Raw genomic sequence first — 20,319 nt, 5'->3', positions numbered from 1 at the left:
AGTGATCCAGACTTCCAGATTCCAGATTTCCCTGTGAAATCTGAAATTCCAGATCTGTTCAAAAGTGACGGGAAGTCCTCCACTCTGGAACTCTGGATCACTTTGGGGATAAGGGGACTCAGATTTCCCTGTGAAATGGAGGACTTCCCATCAATCTGGGAACTCAGATTTTTCCAGATTTTGCGGGGAAATCTGGGCTCAATCGTCCCAAATTCTAGATCTGCCTAGATTTCCCTGCGAAATCTGGGAAAATCTGGGTTTCCAGATCGGCGGGAAGTCCTCCACTCTAGTTTTGTATGGAATCCACAAAACCATGATTGTTTCTCACAATCAACAATTTTTTTTTAATCCCTTTGACTTGTTCAATGAGAAATCTAGCGGGGACATGTGCCTTCATGAGTGGAGAACATCATGGGTCGAGCGTAACAAAGCCCGCGGCACCGCCAAGCCAAAGGTGCAAGAGGGGCTTACGACTAACACTGAGATTCTCGCGTGAGAGAATCTTGCATTTTGGCGTAGCATTTCTTTATTGTCAATTATAAAATCAGTAATCACTGTCCCACCACTCTTATTCTATCCCAGCTGAGCGCTGGCATCTTGCGTACAATCCTACATAGGCAGCCTTTTCTCATTGTTTTTTGTTTTTTTTCTATCTTTTTTTGAAAACACCCTCCTTTGAGAATCTTGTTGGTCCTTTACTACTTTCTCTTTTGGTCAATTAAATTTTAATTTGACCTTAACTGATCGGAGAATAATGCCATACCCCTCTAATGAAAGGGAATGCATGTGAAAGAATTAATTAGGCGACTGAGAGAGGTATTAGAGGTGGCAGGCAAAAAAAGAAAAAGATATCAATAACGGAAACAAAAAGATCGACCAGCAAAAAAGAAATCCGGAGGTAGACAGTAAAAATCAAGAACTCCGACCCAATATCCCTCACCATTATCACCGGTACATAGAAGAAATCTAATCTCCAAGTTCAGTCAGTTGCCTCAGAATGCCACCGACAAAAAACAAGTCAACAAAAGCTTGGCTAGCAAGTAAATGGACCCGGATGAACGAAAGTGACTTAACGGAAGCAATAATTGATGACTGCTTACCCCGCTACCCTGAAAACGAGCCACCGAAGCCGGTCCAAATTGATGCAGTGGTGAATCTAGTCGAAGGACGGCACACATTTGTGATGGCCGGGACGGGTTGCGGGAAGTCTCGCATCTCGGAGATGTACTACAACCTCTTTGCCAAATCAAAGAAGGCTGTGATCCTCGTGTTGAATCCACTCGATGTGTTGGGCAACAATCAGGCCCTAGAGAAAACCGCCGCAGGGTACACCACCGTTAACCTGAAGAGTCAAAATTTCACTTGCGAAGTTGCGGCGGATATTCAAAAAGGAAAATACAATTTTGTATACCTCAGTCCCAAGGTCTTCTTGAATAACGAAATGTTTACGCAGATCTACCATGATTCCGCCTTCCAAGATCGCCTTGCCTTGGTTGTTGTCGATGAGGCCCATATGATATACAGCTGGGGCCTCGTCGCCAACAAGGAAGCCAAGAAGTCGTCCGCACACAAGCGTCATCAAGATCGAGCTGTATTCCGCCCATCGTACGGAGAGCTTGGCCGTCTGATAATGGCTACTGAGAATACTCCGGTTCTCCTCCTGTCGGCGACCTGTCGCCCAATCGCTGTCACCGAGATCCTCAAGAGCCTCAAGATCCCAGAAGATAATATCGCTTTTTCGCGGGCTGAGCTTACCCGGCCTGAGCTTCGAATACTTCGATTCCCAATGGAATACTCACTCAAGTCAGCAAAAGATCTCCTGGGGATGTTCCCAGGAAAATACGAGGTTGAGAATAAAGAAATGGTGCCTACTTTAATCTACTCAGGTACCAGAAACGCGACACTCCAAGTTATGAAAGCCGTCAATGAGGCTCATGATACCGCCGGCGAAGAGTATAATCCGGATAGCAGCTTGATTCGAAGATATCACGCCAGCACCGGCGATATGGACAAGGAGGATACAATTTCTGGTTACAAGCGGGCGGATTTCTCGTGTATCTTGTGTACGATGGCCTTGGGGCTTGGACAGAACTGGAAATGAGTTTGGAGGGTGATACATATGGGCCGTGGCGATCCCTCGTGTATAAGTCAGATGATCGGACGTTGCGGGCACGATGGCAAGTCGGGATTAGCCATCCTTTTTGTCGAGTCGAAGCGGAAGTTTGGTTTGAACACCCCCGAAGCAATCAAGAAGGCCGACAAACAAGCAAACGACACCCGAATGGACGCCCTCGCCATCACTCCAGTCTGCATCCGCATAGCTCTTTCCATTGCAATATAACTTGTCAGTGAAATTTATTAGCTCACTATGTCACTTGTATGATACACTTACTTACGACTGATGTGATATTAGACATGGCTACATACCAATGGACCGAGATGATTTAAATTACCTCCACGAAGAATCTCGCGAGGCCGATGAGCGTTTCCCCCCATGTGGATGTTCCAACTGTGATCCCGTGGCTGCTCAATATTTGAAGGATTGGATGATGCAAATCAGTAACGGGAATTTCGATGCTGTCTTGGAGAATCCAAAGGAGGTGCCAGGTCCTCTTCCTGTCAAAAAACCTAAAGAGAAACACCCACGCGCTACCAAACCGAAAGATAGAGACCTCAGACCAATTGAACTCCTGACTTACAATGTACTGCTCAGCTCTTTCAGCCGTTTTTTTATTGAGAATTATGGGAGGCCGTGGTCATTTTTTCCGGACCAAATCTTTGGGCACACCGAGGCAGATGCCATCGCAAGAAATTTGGATACGGTTAAAAATAAGAATGATATTGCTAAGTTTGTTGGTGGAGAACAGCTTGACGGCCAGTTAGACATGTTAAAAAAAACCCTTGACGACTTCTGAGCAGGGCCTGAATATCAACAATACTTAAAGGAAGTAGAAGACTACTCGAAACACATTGATAATGAAATGACACGGATACAGAAATTAAAGAGAAAGTTCACACCAATCTCAGCCCCGTCAAAATCCTCGGTTTTACCAGCGCAGTCGAGATCCGTCAGAAAAATTGCCTCACTCCCAAGAGCGGACGCGCGGACGCCCGGAGACGGAGAAGGAACATCGGCAGTGAGAAAAGTCAGAAAACCCCGGGCCAGTGCAACCCAAGTCGCCGAAAACAATCGCATTCGAGCTGAAAATAAAGCAAGAAAGGCGCAGGAGGATGCCAACAAGAAGTTAGAAGCAAAAAAGAATCGCGAGGCTAACAAGGTTGTGTTGGAAGAGTTTAAAAAAGCTCACACTGATAAAAGGCTAAAGCTCAGGTATGTATCTACTCACTGTCTCCGCTGTCTGAATTCTCGTTTCCACCGCTTTCACTATTGTCCCTGCCACTGCTTTCGAGATTGTTCTCTGATCCGCCCGGTTCTGAATCACCATTTGAGCTGACATCCGAATCAATTTTTGTTTCATCTAGCTGAGCAGAGTTGATTTGGCTAGTCCATTTCTTGATCGATGGCGGTCGGAATTTGTTGAGGGATTTTCCCTTCTGCGTGAATAGAATTTTCATTTTCTCAATACCTAAAGCAAAAAAATCCCCGACTGGCTTTGGGATGTGTTCGTCAAGCTTGGAAGCAATGTAGCATAGATCGTTTTGTCGGCACATCCGCATGCAATTGTTCAGTGAAACTAGATTGATTTGATTGTGATGTGATTGTGATATGGTTTCCTTTTCACAATCGGCTAGCAGCGCACAAATTAAATCTCGCAGCTAATTAGAAAGAGAAGATGTGAGGTTTGAATTAATCTTGCGTCTCCAGTGTACTAGATCAGAAAAAACATACCAAAGGTACATTGGGAGAATAAACATTCTTCAGTCGATTGATATTCGCGCCTCGGCCAGTATGATTGAAAAAGTGTTTTAACCAGTAGTTTTGGTTTTCAAGGTAGTGGTCCTTGGCAACAAAGTGCTTTTGTTTACCGTTGGGGGCTACAAACATAGAATGTTTAATTACCTTGCCGAGTCCTGGAGGCAAAACCTCATTGAGAAGTAAGATCATCTGGGGCAGTTGAATCGAGTAATTTGTCAGCTTTTTGATCCCTTGGGCAATGACAGCCCATCATTTCCAAACGTTCATAATTCGCCCAATATCCCCTGCTTTCATCGCTGAGTTCCCCTCGACAACAGTTGCAAAATCAGATAGTCTCAAAATCAAATTTACCAGCTTCGGCGAGGTATGAAGACCAGCGTCACGTTTAGCCTTGACCAAGAAGAAACGATCGTAGGTTCGATTGACAACATCTTTGATATCTGCGCTAGACATATGTAGATGCTCCTCCGTGAGATGTTTCTCTTCAATTCCCATAACAACCCTGAAAAGGCAAGCAAAGCACAAAAACAGGTCAAATCAACAAAACAAAACGAAGATAAATAAAATTGGGTGACTCCTTACATAAGACAGTAAACCAAGGTTGCTGTATGAATCTTCTCGATGTTTTGAATCATCGAAGTAAAGTCTTTCTTGTCTAGCATATTTCTCGACGGTATACCTAAGCTGTTGAGAAAGCGGCATGCACCCATGTCACGAGAGTCGGAGTGATCACCAACATGCTTGGAATAAATAGCTTGGCCGATATTCCATAAGGTATGAGCGCCACCCAAAACTGTCACGATATTCATTAGGCTTTCTTCTTCGTGCCGGCTTGGTATTCTTTGTGATCGTAGAGTGGTGATATTTGTACACGTAGCAAGGTCCCCGTCAATAACTTGGACCCGCGCAGCGAAATCGGACAAAGTGATCCTGGACTGGTCAACAATAGATTCGAAAACCTCTCCAGCGCCTTGTGCTGAGTTGTCCAAAGCAACCATCAGTTTCAACATTGTTATGTCTGGGCGTTCATTTGATATCTGTTCAACAACCGGAGGGGTTTTACTGATTGACACAAACGAGTCGGATTGAGTGACGAGATGATCTAGAAGAGCAGTTGTTATTTGGCTTTTGATGACCAGCTCCCACTGCATTTCTTCCTTGGCTGTTGGTAGTAACATTTGAGAGTGAACGTTGAACTTGGACACATCTGACATTGCCTGATAATAGCTTTTGGTAGTGAGATCGGCGGGAAGGACTGAGGATATCAGACTTGGGCTAGGGTGATGAACGTAGCCCCATGTCCCATGGAACATATGACTAGAGCTCCCAATCGATTTGGTGTGGATTCGTTGCTCAAAGTCGAGGTTGTCGAAACAGAGAAACGCCCCGAGATTTGGCGCAATTGGTTCAGCAATTTTGGCAGAGATCTGAAGGCGAGCTCGACTGCTAAGTTTGTTCAAGGCACGATGAGCAGTTGTTCGAGATGAAGATAGTCCAATGTAGCTTAAAAATATGTTGACCCGGTCGGTCACCCCGCATGCAAGGAAGGTCAAGGAGTTTGCGAGTTGATGTCCATTATTTCTTTGGTTTTGTACAAATGCGACCATTGAGCACACAGTTTTCGCAACCTTTATTTTAAGGAAAAAAGCCGTCAGCATAGAACCAAACAAACAAAGAGCATTCACAGAGTGAGAAAAATTCCCACCATGTACACGCGCTGATTACAATCAAGGGGTGATTTGATGTCAAACCCATCAGCTGGATCCACTCCATTTCCATCTAAATCTGTAGGGGGTATTGGATCCTCCCCATCTTCATACTCGTTGTCTTGATCTTCAAGAGTTGTTGTCGCACCCGTTGGTCCCGCTAGTTTGCTGTAGATCAGACGGAAAAGGAAGGGCATGTGGTCCGTTACCAGCTTGTGGTCTTGCCGTGCTTTGGACTCTGGAGTGAAAAGCTCTTTGGTTATCTTGTCGGTCGTGTGGTATGCGCCTTCCGGGTAAGGTCCACTCGGCGGTTTCTGTGAGTTTACGATTTTTGAGGCCTGGTTTTCCAAAGAATCAAGCAGATAAATGAGGTTAGGAAGATAAGGATATCATATCAAGATAGTAAGCTTGTAAAAATGACATTACCTGATCGAGTATAAACTTCTCCCAGTGAGCCTTTCCATTTTTCTTTTGACAAACAAAGATGTGGATTGTTTCAAGAAGCTTCTCAGTTGAGCTCCATCCTCGTTTGGTCCTCCAGTATATTCTCGTTTGTCAGGAAAGCTATGAGGAATGTCTTTGGAGTAAGATTCATGTCGGCAATCAGACGACATACAGCCTGAATTTTTGAAAGTTCTGTCCGATTCATCTTCTTGTGATTGAATTGTACCATTGCGAATTTGTGGTGTTTTTTGGATGATCGGGGTAGTCGATTTTGGATGATTGGAGGGGTTGTGTGTATGCGTTTGGTTGTATGTGACAGGTTTAGAGAGAGAGAGGATGGTTGAAAAAAAGAAGAGCGGTTGAGAGAAAAGTCCGAATGGTCGGAAAAAAGAGGGTGACTTTGAAAAAAAGAAACACGGGAAAAAGCCATGGCCTTGTGAGTAAGCGGCCAAGGATCTGAAAGTTTGTCTATTTTTTTTGGGCGTGAGGGGGATGGATTGCCAAGAATTTGAGTAGACAGTTTAGTTAGGAGAAATACAAGCTTCAAATCATGAAGACCAAAAAAGAACTGGTCAAAAAGTGCGGTCTGCAGGTGGTGATGACATCGGCCACCACCCAAAGTTTCAGATTCTCTCAGGCCAACATGTGCTTTTTTGTCGTAAGTCCTCTCCCTGCGGGAGAGATCTCGATGCTATGCATCTCTCCCAGGCCAAATGGGGGCGCCCCCCCCGGCCGCAGCAGGGACGAGGGCTTATGTTAAGTTCGATCATGGGTGCCAGCCAGGAAGCGCTGGACTTGTTGGGCAGGGTGGTGATTTGCCTTTTTCCGAAGTGGTGATCACAGGGACTCCAAAGATTGATGTCCAGTAATCCGAGCTCATGAGCCCAGCCTCTGCGTCTCCTACTCTCCGACGGGAGGGACCATCCCCCCGCCCAGGGCTGTGCGAGATCAGTGTCTTTTCTCGTCCAGAGTCCCACCCAGCATCGGCTGGCTGCAGCCAGTATAAAGCAGTGCTCCCGACACCGGTGGGCGTGGCGGCTGCGTATTGAATAAGCGAGGGATGCAGCTTCTCCTCCTTTTCCTCCTCATCATCATCACCACCACCACCACCACCACCATGTCAGCCAGCACCGGCAGCCCGAAGAAACTCCTCGTCGGCTATGTGCCCGAGCACTTCTCCGCGCCCCTGCTCCAGCTCCTCGAGGCCGACAAGGAGCTGGCAGAGTGGGTCGAGCTCGTGCCCAACCCGAGCGGGACCGGACAGATGATCAGCGCGCTCAAGGAGCGCTCCATCCATCTCGCCGTCGCACTCACCGAGTCGCTCATCGCCGGCATCATCCTCGCCAAGGGGGACTACAAACTCATCGCCACCTACGTCACCAGCCCCTTGAACTGGTCAGAACTCCCCCCATCCTCACAATATCTACTTCAGCCTGCTCATCCCTTCCACTCCACAGGGCCGTCATCACTGGCGCTGACACCAACTACAAATCGATCGCCGACTTGAAAGGCCAGAAGATGGGCATCAGTCGCCCAGGATCGTCAGTTTCTCTTCATTTCACCTGCCCTTGATGATATCAAAGTGTGTTGACGAAGATGAACTCCCATCAACAGTGGATCACAAGTGATGGCCTCAGTCATGGCATTACAGCAAGGCTGGACTAACTCCACCGACTCCGCATTGCAATTCGTCGGTCAGTACTTCTCCCCCCAGACATCATGATGACGCTCGTGGGCTGCTTACTCCCGGCAAATTGTTTGAACGGTCGACTACAGTCAAAGACTCCTTCAAAAATTTGCGAGACTCGGTCAACGATGGATCCACTGCTGCATTCATGTGGGAATGGTGAGAGCTCTGCCTCGCTTCAAATCACACGTAAAAAAAATAGCCAGCTCATTTTGCTGTCCTTGATACATTATATGCACATTACAGGTTCACCACCAAGCCTTACCAAGACTCCGGCGAGGTGAAGTTTATCGGCAACCAACCCACACCCTGGGAATCTTGGTAAGTAAGCCAACACGCACGAATCTTTGGCCAAACCGAGGGGAGACACAAAGCTGACCCGCGTGCTTTTCCGCCAAACTGGGACTTCGAATACTCGAAGGATGAGTAGGTCGATCTGAGAGACCATTCTACATATGTCAACTACGTCTCGAAGCACTCGTAACTGACAGTGTATCTCATCGGGCATCCCAAAGTCGCTGCGTCTCCGCAATCGGTCGCTCCAGAACTCCTAGCCCCAGAGAAGCTCAAGGTATTCCTGGACAAACTGGACCAGTCGATCCACAAGTTCGGGACCGAAATGGGGATCCGTAGCGTCGAAAATATCAGATACATCGGAGAGAAGTTCCAGTTGAGTCTCTGCTTCCTCCTTCCACCGCCACTGGGCTGTTTATCGAATGATCACTCGGAGGAATACTAGCATTGTTCTCTTTCTTTGCTGACTGAGTTATCCTTTACAACTGGTTAGCCAAAAGGAAGAGGACGTCAAAGAATGGATGAAGGGAGTCAGCTATCCGAAAAAGACCCACGAGATCTCCCAGAAGACCTTAGAGGAAACCGTGAAGTGAGTCACAGTCGACTGACCCTACCTTCCCCAAGCCTGAAAAAACACTCATCATCTTTTGTTACGAATCTGGCAGGGATTTGGGGCTGGCCGGAGTGATCCCGGATTCAAGCAAGGTCGTCATTCCCGACCAGCTCGTGAACACTGAAGTGGCCAAGGTAATAAACACCTGAGAGTGTCCATCGACAACTGGTCGGATATGGCCTACCCAGCCCCTCTTCTCACCCTTGTATGGATCTTAGGATCTTCAATGGCTCCAGTTGTACAATCATCGACCTGATCTGTTTCCACATGCATACATACATACACACACACCAATCTGTCCTTGTAAAATCTTTGTGTGTATGCTTTTAAGGCCTTGTAATACAATCATATGCTTGGCGAAAGGGGAAAAGGATTGACTAGCCTTCCGGCAAAAAGAAAACTGTGAATGAATCCCACTTGTCGGAATATTATGGTTGTTACATGTGAGGATCATATCCATACATTTGTTTTACATGCGCCAACATTGAGTTAGAAACCTGCGCGGGGACATAAAAGGGGGTTTGAAGTTGAGAGTCAAGATTTTAATAAACAAAAGTAAGATACTCGAATGGAATGAGGGGATCTTACAGCATTGGCAGTCAAACGGACAGTCTGGCGTGTCTGGAGATATATGAATATTCGCGAAAGAATTTGATTTTGTCGGGAAAACACGGCCCAAGAAATCAGCCAATCAAGGGAAAGCGTTTCATAGCAGTTTGAAGAAAATCAAAAAGGAGAGGAGGACGCAATAGACGAACCTTGGCCTAATCCGATCTTGAGTTCCTCGACCGAATAGATCACCAATCCGTCCTCAGTTTTCGCTCCTAAAGGGAAGCGCAACCGACCGATGGCGACGCAAGAAGCAGCAGTTCAATCAGCTCTCGACGTGTATAAGGGCAGGATGAAGAGTGGGAATAGGAGGGGGGGGGGGGCAGGAGGCAGCCGACGGACTTGTGCCTCTGGAGTCGCGGAAGGCCCGTTCCTGTTCATCGTCTAGATCGAGATGAGCCGGAAGCGCTCGAGTGTTCCTTTTCTTCTTGCTGCTGCCAGCTGGGGGCAGATTGGGTGTCGGAAGAAGCAGGGATTGGGAAGGGTCGATGAGCACCTCGACGGGAGACGGTCGGGGTTCCGCTTCCTCGGCTTTCCGCTTGGCGCCCGGCCGGCCGGCCGGCCTTCGTTCGGCCCCAGAGCCCTGGACTTTCCCGTCCGACACTCCGCTCCCTCCTCGCCCACTCGCCGTCGTTCGCTCCGCCCCTTCCGACGACGGCCCTGGACTATCGGGTCGCCGCGTGTTTGCCTTCTTCGAGATCGTGCTGCTGCCTCGCGAGGCGAATATCGTATCGATCTCCGATAGGCTCTTCCGTACCATCGCGGGGCTCCTCTTTCTCTCGTTTTCGCCGATAATTCGTTGCTTCGTTGAAGTGCTTCGCGAGTTCTTGAGTTCGGGGGGCAAAGTCTCAGGGCGGGAAAAAAAACCTTGGGAAACTGAACAGCTGTATTTATGTAACGCCCCATGCAGGGTCGAAACAGAAGTCCCTTCGAGGAGGTCGCGCAGCAAGTTAACGAGTGCCTCGATGACATGGAATGGTCGATCGGAATAAGGAATGTTATTGCTTTGGTGGGAGGATAATTATGCTGCTATGTATATGTGTATGAACGTTTGTTGAGAACAGGGATAAGACAATGGAGAGAGAGATACAACGTGTTAGACATGGTAGGGAATAAAAGTGGTTGTAAAATGTACAGCTATCTTTCTCGATTTTGCTGGGCAAGCAACAACGGCTAAACAAGAACAAAAAGTACTGGCTGGGGTACAGGTGGGCGAGCATCATTCGAATTGTAAGGCATACTTCAACTGACGGCCAAACTTGAGCGCGGTGGCAACCAATCCAACGCTAGAACAACCGACAAGGAACCGCAGGCTCCAGTCGATTAACTGGCTCTGTTTAGCTTCTCTCTTGATCACTTGCGAATAATCTATATCGTCCCGAAACGTGACCATGGTGCTGAATAGAGCGAAAGGGAAACAAGACACGCTTTAGGCCTTGGTCAGTAACACGTCAGATGAGAAGCAAGTAGCTCAACTATAATGGTAACCAATTCCCTCTCAGGACCCGAGCTAATATACCATCAACTCGCTTCCTTATCAAGTAATCTACCCTCGTAACTTTGTCACTCATTTCTCGGTAGTTCTGTAAGGCCAAGTCACAGATCGCCAGTAGGTCTTGATGGCGAGTTTGAGTATAACTCTCAAGAATGCTCCCGAGCTTCTCCTTCTGGGTCGATGTTTTGCTGTCACCGGTGTATTTGAGGAATAGTTGGTCCAGCTTTCTCACATCCTCCAGTCCACAGTTCATCCCTTGACCTAGTAAACATGTGAATCAAGGGCATATCGATCAGTGAACAATATCCAGATGGGCTTGGTCAGGATGGATTTGTTAGGAGAAAAAGGTTGAATGATTACCGTAAAATGGAACCATCGAGTGGGCTGCATCTCCAATGATCACTGCCTTATCTGTGTAATGGTAGGGTTTGCACTACTAGCAAAAATCTGTCAATAGCTATAGTGCTTCGTCTTAAAGACTAATGAAAACACACCTTGATAGTAAGCAAGCTCCCGCGTGGGTTTTCGACAAAGCATCTGATTAAATCTTTGTGACCAATGAGAGATAGAGCATCGGAAAAGTGAGTGTTGAAGAAGTCGATAATATGTTTTTCCTCTTCCTCATTTTTGGGTACTTCGAGCTGATCAAACACGCCATGATAGGGGGCGAACAAGGTACATGTAAATGATTTGTCCTGCAACAACCGAGAAATGAATGGCGATCCGCTTAGTCAGAATATCAAGCTCAGGCATTCAAAAAACGGATCGGATAACAGCAAAGCCTGGCCAGGTTTCATACCTGATTGGGTAAGGCGATCAGCATGAATGATTGGCGAGGCCAGATGTGCAGATGATTAGGATCCAACAAGAAGCAAGGCTCTCCAGTTTCCTTATCGACGCCAGGTGGAATCGATAGTTCTAGGTATAGATCATCAATGTATTCTTGAGAGAAGTCAACCCTTGAAAGATTGAATAAGAACAAAGGGTCACTAAAAAAAAATTGCTCATCGAGGGTAAAAAAACCATACCGAGTGTATCTCATGATCTGCTGTCTAACTTGACTGTAAGAACCGTCAGCGCCAATCGTGAGATCGGGTTTGACCTCTGTGATTTCATGGGTATTCGTGTCTTCAAAGATCAGGGTAGAATCATCGAATCGAGCTTTGACCAGTTTCTTATTGAAGTAAACAGTCACGTTGGGTCGCTGTTCAGCCTCGGAGAGAATAGACTGGTTGAGTAAATTCCTGTCGATCGAGTTGATACACTGGATTGATCACAATAAATCAGCACTGGAAACCCTTATGTCGGGTGGGATCTGTGTTTTTTTTTTTTTTTTTGTGGCGGGTTTCCTCCTCACTTCTTCGTGTAGTCCATAAGGTTGGGAGCTGAGCCCGCCATCGGTGCTGTGAATCATTCGGGCTTTCATTGGAGTTACTTGTTCGAGTAGCCTCTCGACCATCTCTGGGTCCACCGCTCTGATGGCTTCGATGCCTCTCTTGGAGAAGGCCAAGTTGATGGATCGGGGACGGTTGACTGTTTTCTGAGGTTTGCGAAAATCTGTGTTTTGGAGGGGTCCACTTAGATTGTAAGCGCATCTGGTCAGAGGCAGGGGCAGAAGCGGAACGGTTTTGATACTCACCAGATCGGGCCTCGAATAGATCGACAGACCATCCATGGTTCTCCATCATGCAGGCCGCCAAGCATCCGACGGGACCAGCGCCGACGACGACCACTTTCGGTTTCTCGGACATGGTGGTGTTTTAGCCACGCGGCGGAAGGTGGAAGGCTGGAAGTGATAGGATCGTAGTCCTAGAAGTGGAGGGGCTTTTTGCAAGAGTTTGCGTGCAATGTGGTCAGTGATCAAGCTGCGGAGGGGTCTTTAATTTTATACCTAAAATAGATGTTGGAAGTATTTATGTATGTACTCACGTCTTCCACCGTTTCCCGATGAAGCCGTCCTGCATACAGCTGGATGGGCTGGGGTGGGGTGCTTTTGGGCTATATCTCATCTGAAACAAGTCCAAAGAGCAATAGGCTCGGTTCTGCTCAGTGACGTCACTCCCCTCAGCATCGATCGCTCAAGTCCATCTGGGCCTATCTGGGCCGATGGACGCCCAAGGGGGCCCAAAGCCCATTTCCGGCCACAACTCTCATAATGATTGCATCCCTTTAAAGTTCACCTTCCTTCTTCTATCTGCACAACTTCTTGGGCTTCCGGCTTCGTCTGTCAAGATATCACCTATTTAGCTCAACCAAGCCTCTCGAACGGAGGGTCCGGGGGACCCAGCCCGGAGAGCTCTCCGCAGGGGAGGCCGCTTCGCGGCCAGCCACAGCGAGCCTCCCACCAGGGACTTGTGTCATCACTCACAGCACTTGGAGCTTTCTTTGTAACAGTATCTGATTTCTCTTCTTTTTGGAGGGATAGATCAAATCTACAACACATCCTGGGCATTCATCGATCCAGAAGCAAACACAACTCAGGCAAAGCACATTTTGAGAGACAGTTTTTACTCACATTGGCCGGTGTTTGATTGCTCCGACTCACTGGCTGCTGACGCTGCGACGGAAGCAGGTTTGCCAAAGCATAGTGTTGGGATTGATGGATGGTTGGTATTGGTTATTTTTGGTCTTCTCAAGGTGGGAATTTTGGCAGATGGCTGTGTCTATGCAGTGAGATCTGTTCTGTTCCGCTTCGGCGAGGTAGTATGGAGGGGGCAAGCAACAGAAAGGCCCGAGGCATACGCGAAGGAGTGACAGCCTCTGCAGTGGCTACCCCGTCGAGATCAAAACGGCTTCCGTCCGTCCCTTGCGGACGGACTACTTCCCTCTTGTGATGGGGCCAGGACAAGTCAGGAACTTGCAGGGTCTTAACTGAGTATGAGCCAACAAACTTAACACAAGTCTGCCTGCACGCAGGATAGGCAAGACCCGGGCGCGTTGCGAAGCAACTCCTGCAAAGACAGCTTTGCTACCCGCTACCGCTCCCCGTCGTGGAGGCTTAGCTAAGCTTGAGGAACCAACATCTCTCAAAATTAAGCTGATCTCAAGGCTTTCAAATGGGAATAATTGTACTTGAAAAGGATTAAAGGAGTGTACTTCTGGGCATCTCAATGGGTTTCAAAATGAAGGAGCAAGGGGATCAAATGTCTTTTATCCTAGAGTGTTACACTCTTTTTATGTGGCAATTGGCCTGACTCGGCTTGTTGATACTAGCAATGACCGAGTGTGGACCAAGTATAATGTCTGTAACTGTTTATGTTTATGTAGAATTCTAGGTGCGTTTGGCTTTAGGGGGAACCATGCTCAAAGCCTCAGATCCAGCTTGATTTACACAAGAAAGAAAAGTAACATCAGTGAGTTATCCAAGAATTATTTTTCTAAGCACAAAGATGATACTTACGTCTTGCAAACACCTCATAGTGCCCGTTTTCTAGAACTAGCCCTTTAGAAATACGTTGGTGAAGGTTTTTATCCTTTGTATTTGAATATTCACTACCTATGTATGTAGGCATTTCACCCTCAGTATTAGCTGGGAGCTTGTGCAAAACAGCATATTCCGAGGAAGTTGTTTTCTTAAAGGCAGAGAATAGGGCACCGCCATTTCCTTCGGCATTCACATATAAGTACTTGCGACTACCGATGCGAATCGTACTAGCTTTATCATTTACTTTCCTGGCTGGCCAGCCAAACCGAGAAATTCTATAGTCCTTGAATTGATCTGGGTTTTTTCGTATATATTGTTCTATATCCTTTGCGACTACCGCATGCATCTCTTGATCTTGGTATTCAAGGTGGGCGAGTGCTCTGTACAGATTGTTTTCATCTTTTCCTATGAAATTTTCAGTTTTGTAAAACCGGCCTTCGTAATAATTGGGCATTTCCTTCAGACTTTTTTTCGGTATCTTTGTTTTTATCGTTTCGGTACCCAATTTGCTTGCTGATTGGTAGAGGACAGCAAGGAGACATCGCACAAGATGTGTTTAGCAATTCTTATTAGAAGGAGTGAGGCTTGTGTGAATTGAAGTCATGAGGGATTTTCCCCAGAGTAATTCTCAGCGACTTACGCTGACCTTTAGTCCCTAGGCTGCCAAGCGTGAATTGTCCTCTGGATCTCCCCAAACGAGCTTGTGGCGAAAATTGGTCTGCTCGAGTCGCCTCCAAGCTCGCTTGATTTGGGTCAGCGGTGTGAAGATACACGCCTAAGTGAACAACCTCAGTCTCATAAACACTACAAACATTTATTATTTTGCTCAAAAAAAAAAAAAAAAGTCAACATGAAAAAAATAAAACCAAAATTTCACTCAGGGGAACAAACTGAGCATGCTGAGCCAAAAAAATAAAATGTCCCAAACTGAGCAAAAAACATTGGACAATGTTTTGGGATGGTTTTTTTTCACGGGCCTGGCGGGCCTGGAGCGGGCTTGAGCGGGCCTTGAGCGGGCCTTGAGCGGGCCTGAGACGGGCCTGCCCCAAAAGCACATTGGCTCAGTATTGAAGAAGTTTTGCCTTGCCCTGGGAGCTTCTTGGGCTTTTGATGGGCCCAAAATCTCAACATGGGCTTTTGGTGGTCTAGAAGTATCAACCCGGGCCAATGAATAGCCCATGGGCCTTTGAATTCCCAGAAAGCCCACCATGAGCCCCCACATAGCTAATGGGTTGTTGGTAGCCCATGAAGATCTCCATGGGCCAACAGATACCCTCATGGGCTTTTGGTGGCCCATGAAGATCTCCATGGGCCAACAGATATCCTCATGGGCTTTTGGTGGTCCAAAAAGCTCCCCATGGGCTTTTTGTGGCCCAGAAAGGAAGCAAAAAGCCCATGGGATCCCATGATGGAACTTTTCCATTGGAAGTATCTGTTGGCCCATAGGGATCTTCATGGGCCACCAAGAGCCCATTAGCTATGTGGGGGCTCATGGTGGGCTTTCTGGGAATTCAAAGGCCCACGGGCTATTCAGTAGCCCGGGTTGATACTTCTAGACCACCAAAAGACCATGTTGAGATTTGGGCCCATCAAAAGCCCAAGAAGCTCCCAGGGCAAGGTAAAACTTCTTTAATACTGACCCAATGTGCTTTTGGGGCAGGCCCATCTCAGGCCCGCTCAAGGCCCGCTCAAACCCGCTCCAGGCCCGCCAGGCCCGTGAAAAAAAACCATCCCAAAACATTGTCCAATGTTTTTTGCTCAGTTTGGAACATTTTATTTTTTTGGCTCAGCATGCTCAGTTTGTTCCCCTGAGTGAAATTTTGGTTTTATTTTTTTCATGTTGACTTTTTTTTTTTCTTTGGGCAAAATAATAAATGTTTGAAGTGAAATTGAGAAAGAGGTTGGGAGCCCAATCAGCTGCGGAGACAGGTGAGCAAAGCAAACCTTGAACCGCAGTCCAGAACCGCCGCAGCGGGGCAGAAAAACTGACCACATCTCTTGGATGGGAACAGGTGCCACGCACGCGAGCAGGAAGATTAAGGTTGCGGAAAAACTCGGCAACAAGTCTCTCGCAGATAGAATAACCACAGCAAGCGCCAAAGGTAAGCGGCTGGGTCTAAATCTGTCGAGCTGATACAGATGAGAGCTAATGCCTCATTTATAACTTCACTAGACGTCGTTAACCAAAAGGATAACGCGGACGGATCCGATTCCAAGCAAAGCGCTGGTAACCAAATCGGTAAGCACTCGTTGCAAGGCCAAAAGGCAATGGCAGAAACAAAAGGCTAAAAGACTTACGGGCTTGTCATTAAAACAGACGACGTTGCCGTATTGTTGCACCGTTTCAGAAAGTGAAAAGGAGAAAAGAGCGCAAGGCTCTATCCAAGTAAGAACCAAAAAGGTTTCAAGAGAAAGGAAGACAAGAGAACTAAAAGTGATGAACTGTTGCTCTCAGATCTCTCGGACGACTCGACTTCTCTCTTGAGATAGCAAAACATCGACCCGGTTCACCCTTTCCATTTCTTTATCTTTAACTTAAGTAGAAAGCGGCTTGTCGCTTGCTCTTAGGTAAAACTTATTTCCTTTTTATTTCAGCTCAACAAAAGATTGTATTTAGATTAAAACAAATATCTAACTACAATGTAAATCTTAGTTTCCTGAAATCTTTCAGATTTACAGTCTCGACGCTACACCAGTACCTCAGAATCACAAGACTAGGAGCAAGACAAAAACATGGCCGAAATCGACAATGGCGGGTCAAGCAACTCTAGCGTCGGAGGTAGACCTATGATGAAGGTGCCCAAATTCTCTGGCGACAACTTCGAGATTTGGGAGAAGAAAATTCGAATGGTTCTGTCCGAATACAACCTCAAACGATTCATCGATGACCCTCCTCTTCCCAATATGTCAGCCAAAGCCAAACAGAAAGCTCAGAAAGCAGCGAATCTGCTATGCGCGAATCTCACCGATGGCGTGTTCAACACCATAGTCAAGAAAAACAATTGCAACAATCCCTATGAGCTCTGGAATATGTTTAAATCGGTTTACGCATCTGATTCGATTTTGGCAAGCTACGAGGTGTGGGCAAAGTGGGAAGACACTCAATTTAACGATAACATGGCCACATACATCGTTGGAATTGAAGAGTGTCTAGCCAAGTTTGAATCACTCGGAATGATCGTTCCTGATTTCGTCATCTGTTGCAGCATTATCAGTCGTATCACCAAGAAACGGCCATTCTTAATGCAGAGTCTATTCGGGGATCTGAACTCACTAGGAAAACCCAAGTTCGTTATCAACCGGCTGCGCGAAGTGGGTCGATTTGAAGCCTCCAACAAACGAAAAGCTCCGACTGAGGGAAGCTCTGGAAGCAGAACTACCACTGCGCTGATCACTAATGTGCCAAACAAGAAGAAGAAACCGTACAATCCCATACGATGCTATGATGGCAAGCACAATCCGGCGTCTAATCATACCTCAGAGAATTGCTGGACGGTAAATCCCAAACTTTACCAGGAACATCTGGAAAAGCAGAAGGAAAAGAAGGAGAAAGAAAAGGGTTCCTCTTACCACACGACAACCCATCAGCACGAAGGTGAAACTCAAAGCGGAATCAGGCCCTCCTTCAGCTATCTGTCAAGCGCGGAAGTCGGAAAACGACAAACTACAATCTTGGACTCGGGAGCTAGCAACCATATGCTAAACTCCTTAGGCTACTTCCAACAGACTCGGCCGGTGAGCATCGGAATCGTCACGGGTAGTGGAATTGGTGAATTGGTGGCGACGGCGCGCGGTGATGCAGTGCTGCCATTGGAGAATGGGGGGACCCTAACCCTGAAAGATGCTCTATTCGTTCCGAAGCTCACCAGAAATCTAGTGTCGTTCGTGCAGTTGCTAAAAACCAAAGCGCTCATTCAGGAAGGAGAAGACGGGTTTGCGGTCAAAATAGACGACGGGAAGCCTTTCGCGGTCGACGTTAGCAACGACTTGCTAGAGATAAAAGGAGTTATGGACCCGGTAAATCTCGAGGTTAGCTTGCTCACTGAAGCATTGCCCGTGTCATCCGACTTTGTGAAGTGGCACAACAGGCTCGGACATGCCTGTGCTCAGCGAATTGCGACAGCGCTGCCGATACCTATTGACATGACGAAACCTGGTGCTTGTGGAGCATGCATGCTTGGAAAACTCACGAGGCAACCCTGCAACAGTCACTTCAAGAACGTCAATGAAGCACTAGAAGTAGTACATGGCGACCTTGTTGGCCCAATCTCTCCGGCCTCCAATGGGGGTGCTAGATACTTTCTTACACTTGTCGACCAGTACACCGGCTACATACACTCAGCAATCCTCAAGGAAAAAAGTCAAGCAGTCGAGGCCATTCGGGACTTCAAGAGGCTATTTGAAAATCAAACCGGAAAGACGCTGAAGAAACTCGTCACGGACGGCGGGGGAGAGTTCTGCAACAAGGCCCTTGGTGTGCTGCTCAAGGACGCAGGAATACAACACAATGTGGCGCCGCCGTACACTCCGCAGAACAACGGACTGGCGGAGCGGGCTAATCGAACTCTCATAGACATGACTCGATGCATGCTTATGCAGGCCAATCTGGCACCTGAATGGTGGGGTGAAGCAGTCCGGACAGCGACCGCAACCACTAACTGTCTGCCTTCACTGGCAAAGAGCAAAAAGAGTCCGGTCGGATTACTGTTCAAGATAACTCCGAACATGAATTTCTTTCGTCCGTTTGGCTGTTGGGTGTGGGTAGTCAAACCGAAGGCTAACAGGACAGACAAGTTTGGACCTATCTCGTGGGAAGGAGTTCTTCTAGGTTACGAGAATGACTATTCCTCGTACAAAATATGTTGGTTAGAAGATCGACAAGTGATTACAGCAAAGCACGCGCACTTCGACGAAGCTCACTTTCCACAACTAGGGGCGCTTTGTCGAAGCTACAACCTGCTGAGTGACGATCGTCTTCCGAACTTCAACTCCGAGGCCGACCTTCCATTTCGTGAAGAGGAGACTCTCCCCGATGAAGGCGAAGAGGTGTCGCGGGAGGAAGAGCAAGATGAGCTGCTTGAGATTGAAGGGATACTGAACCAAATCAAGGCGACCGGGTCCGACAAGAACGCTCAAGAACTCGAAGACGTTAGCGAAGACCCTCCGGCGGTCGGAAAAGCTATCATAGGCGGTATTGACTCGAGGAACATCATTGATGGGAAGCGGCAACGGAAACAGGCATTTACAGTGACGGTCTCAATTGAACCAAAAACTCACAAGCAAGCCATGGCGTGTACCGAAAGTGACAGCTGGAAGGCGGCGGAGCTCAAGGAAATCGACAACATGAACAAACATAATGTCTGGACAGTTTGTGTGCGGGTAGAGAGCGATGACCCAATTCCAGCAACATGGGCATACAGAAAAAAGCTTGGCTCCGAGAACCAAGTAGTGGAGTTCAAAGCGCAAATCTGTGCGCAAGGCTTTCGGCAAACTCACGGTCTCAATTTTGAGGCTAAGTACGCTCCAACTGGTAAACCGGCATCTCTGCGTTTCCTCCTCTCGTTTGCGGTCAATAACGGGCTCAAAATCCATCAACTGGACGTGAGGAGTGCCTTCTTGACTTGTCCGCTCGAAGACAAGGTCACACTTCTGCCTCCCCCCGGGCTTGACTGTCCGCCGAACTCAGTGCTGGACCTGAACAAAGCAATATATGGTCTGAAGCAGGCACCGTTGGTCTGGTACAAGCGGCTATCCTCCTATCTGACTACACTAGGCTTTCGGACGGCGATATCTGATCCTTGCGTATTCTGGCGAACTGCTTCGAGTGGGAAGCCCGCCACGTGGATCTTCGCACATGTCGACAATCTAGTCATCATTAGCAATGAACCTGAAGTGTTTAAAGAAGAAATGGAGCGCGAGTTCGACATCAAATACATGGGACAGGCGGAATTTCTACTGGGCATGAACATTGAACGCTTCAATGATGGGCTTCAGATCAATCAAACTCAATACATTGATCGAAAGCTAGATGAATTTCACCTGGGCGACCTACATCCGGCCTCATGTCCGCTCAATCCTCGGGAACACTTGAAAAAGGCGACTCAAGCGGAAATCAAGGAATTCCAAACTCTGGGGGTAAATTATAGGGCCTTAGTAGGCTCTCTAAATTA

General features: G+C 47.4%; 5 protein-coding genes across 5 annotated transcripts; 2 read left to right on the top strand and 3 right to left on the bottom strand.

Annotated features, from left to right (window-relative positions):
- Window positions 1–6,795: 6,795 nt before the first annotated feature.
- PtA15_14A63 (uncharacterized protein) lies at window positions 6,796–8,039 on the top strand (the record flags this gene model as incomplete). The annotated part of the gene is made up of 6 exons (XM_053163233.1): window positions 6,796–6,799; window positions 7,152–7,422; window positions 7,485–7,568; window positions 7,642–7,721; window positions 7,804–7,873; window positions 7,961–8,039. 6 exons carry the CDS (start codon window positions 6,796–6,798, stop codon window positions 8,037–8,039), a joined length of 588 nt encoding a protein of 195 aa, XP_053026737.1.
- A 97-nt stretch (window positions 8,040–8,136) lies between these two features.
- Window positions 8,137–8,770, top strand: PtA15_14A62 (uncharacterized protein; the record flags this gene model as incomplete). Its single annotated transcript, XM_053163232.1, has 4 exons — window positions 8,137–8,140; window positions 8,206–8,383; window positions 8,502–8,597; window positions 8,674–8,770. The coding sequence occupies 4 exons, from the start codon at window positions 8,137–8,139 to the stop codon at window positions 8,768–8,770; spliced, it is 375 nt and encodes a 124-aa protein (XP_053026736.1).
- A 340-nt stretch (window positions 8,771–9,110) lies between these two features.
- On the bottom strand, window positions 9,111–9,990 carry PtA15_14A61 (uncharacterized protein; the record flags this gene model as incomplete). Its single annotated transcript, XM_053163231.1, has 4 exons — window positions 9,111–9,118; window positions 9,210–9,242; window positions 9,380–9,445; window positions 9,573–9,990. The coding sequence occupies 4 exons, from the start codon at window positions 9,988–9,990 to the stop codon at window positions 9,111–9,113; spliced, it is 525 nt and encodes a 174-aa protein (XP_053026735.1).
- Window positions 9,991–10,449: 459 nt separating this feature from the next.
- On the bottom strand, window positions 10,450–12,476 carry PtA15_14A60 (uncharacterized protein; the record flags this gene model as incomplete). Its single annotated transcript, XM_053163230.1, has 8 exons — window positions 10,450–10,627; window positions 10,707–10,986; window positions 11,086–11,158; window positions 11,220–11,420; window positions 11,525–11,684; window positions 11,754–11,989; window positions 12,083–12,282; window positions 12,365–12,476. The coding sequence occupies 8 exons, from the start codon at window positions 12,474–12,476 to the stop codon at window positions 10,450–10,452; spliced, it is 1,440 nt and encodes a 479-aa protein (XP_053026734.1).
- A 1,520-nt stretch (window positions 12,477–13,996) lies between these two features.
- Window positions 13,997–14,603, bottom strand: PtA15_14A59 (uncharacterized protein; the record flags this gene model as incomplete). The annotated part of the gene is made up of 2 exons (XM_053163228.1): window positions 13,997–14,046; window positions 14,126–14,603. The coding sequence occupies 2 exons, from the start codon at window positions 14,601–14,603 to the stop codon at window positions 13,997–13,999; spliced, it is 528 nt and encodes a 175-aa protein (XP_053026733.1).
- Between the last annotated feature and the right edge of the window lie 5,716 nt (window positions 14,604–20,319).

Source organism: Puccinia triticina, chromosome 14A (genome assembly GCF_026914185.1).
Source record: "Puccinia triticina chromosome 14A, complete sequence".
Taxonomy (NCBI): Eukaryota; Fungi; Basidiomycota; class Pucciniomycetes; order Pucciniales; family Pucciniaceae; genus Puccinia; species Puccinia triticina.
Note: the sequence above shows the minus strand (reverse complement) of the source record. Positions and strands in the feature narration are given on the sequence as shown.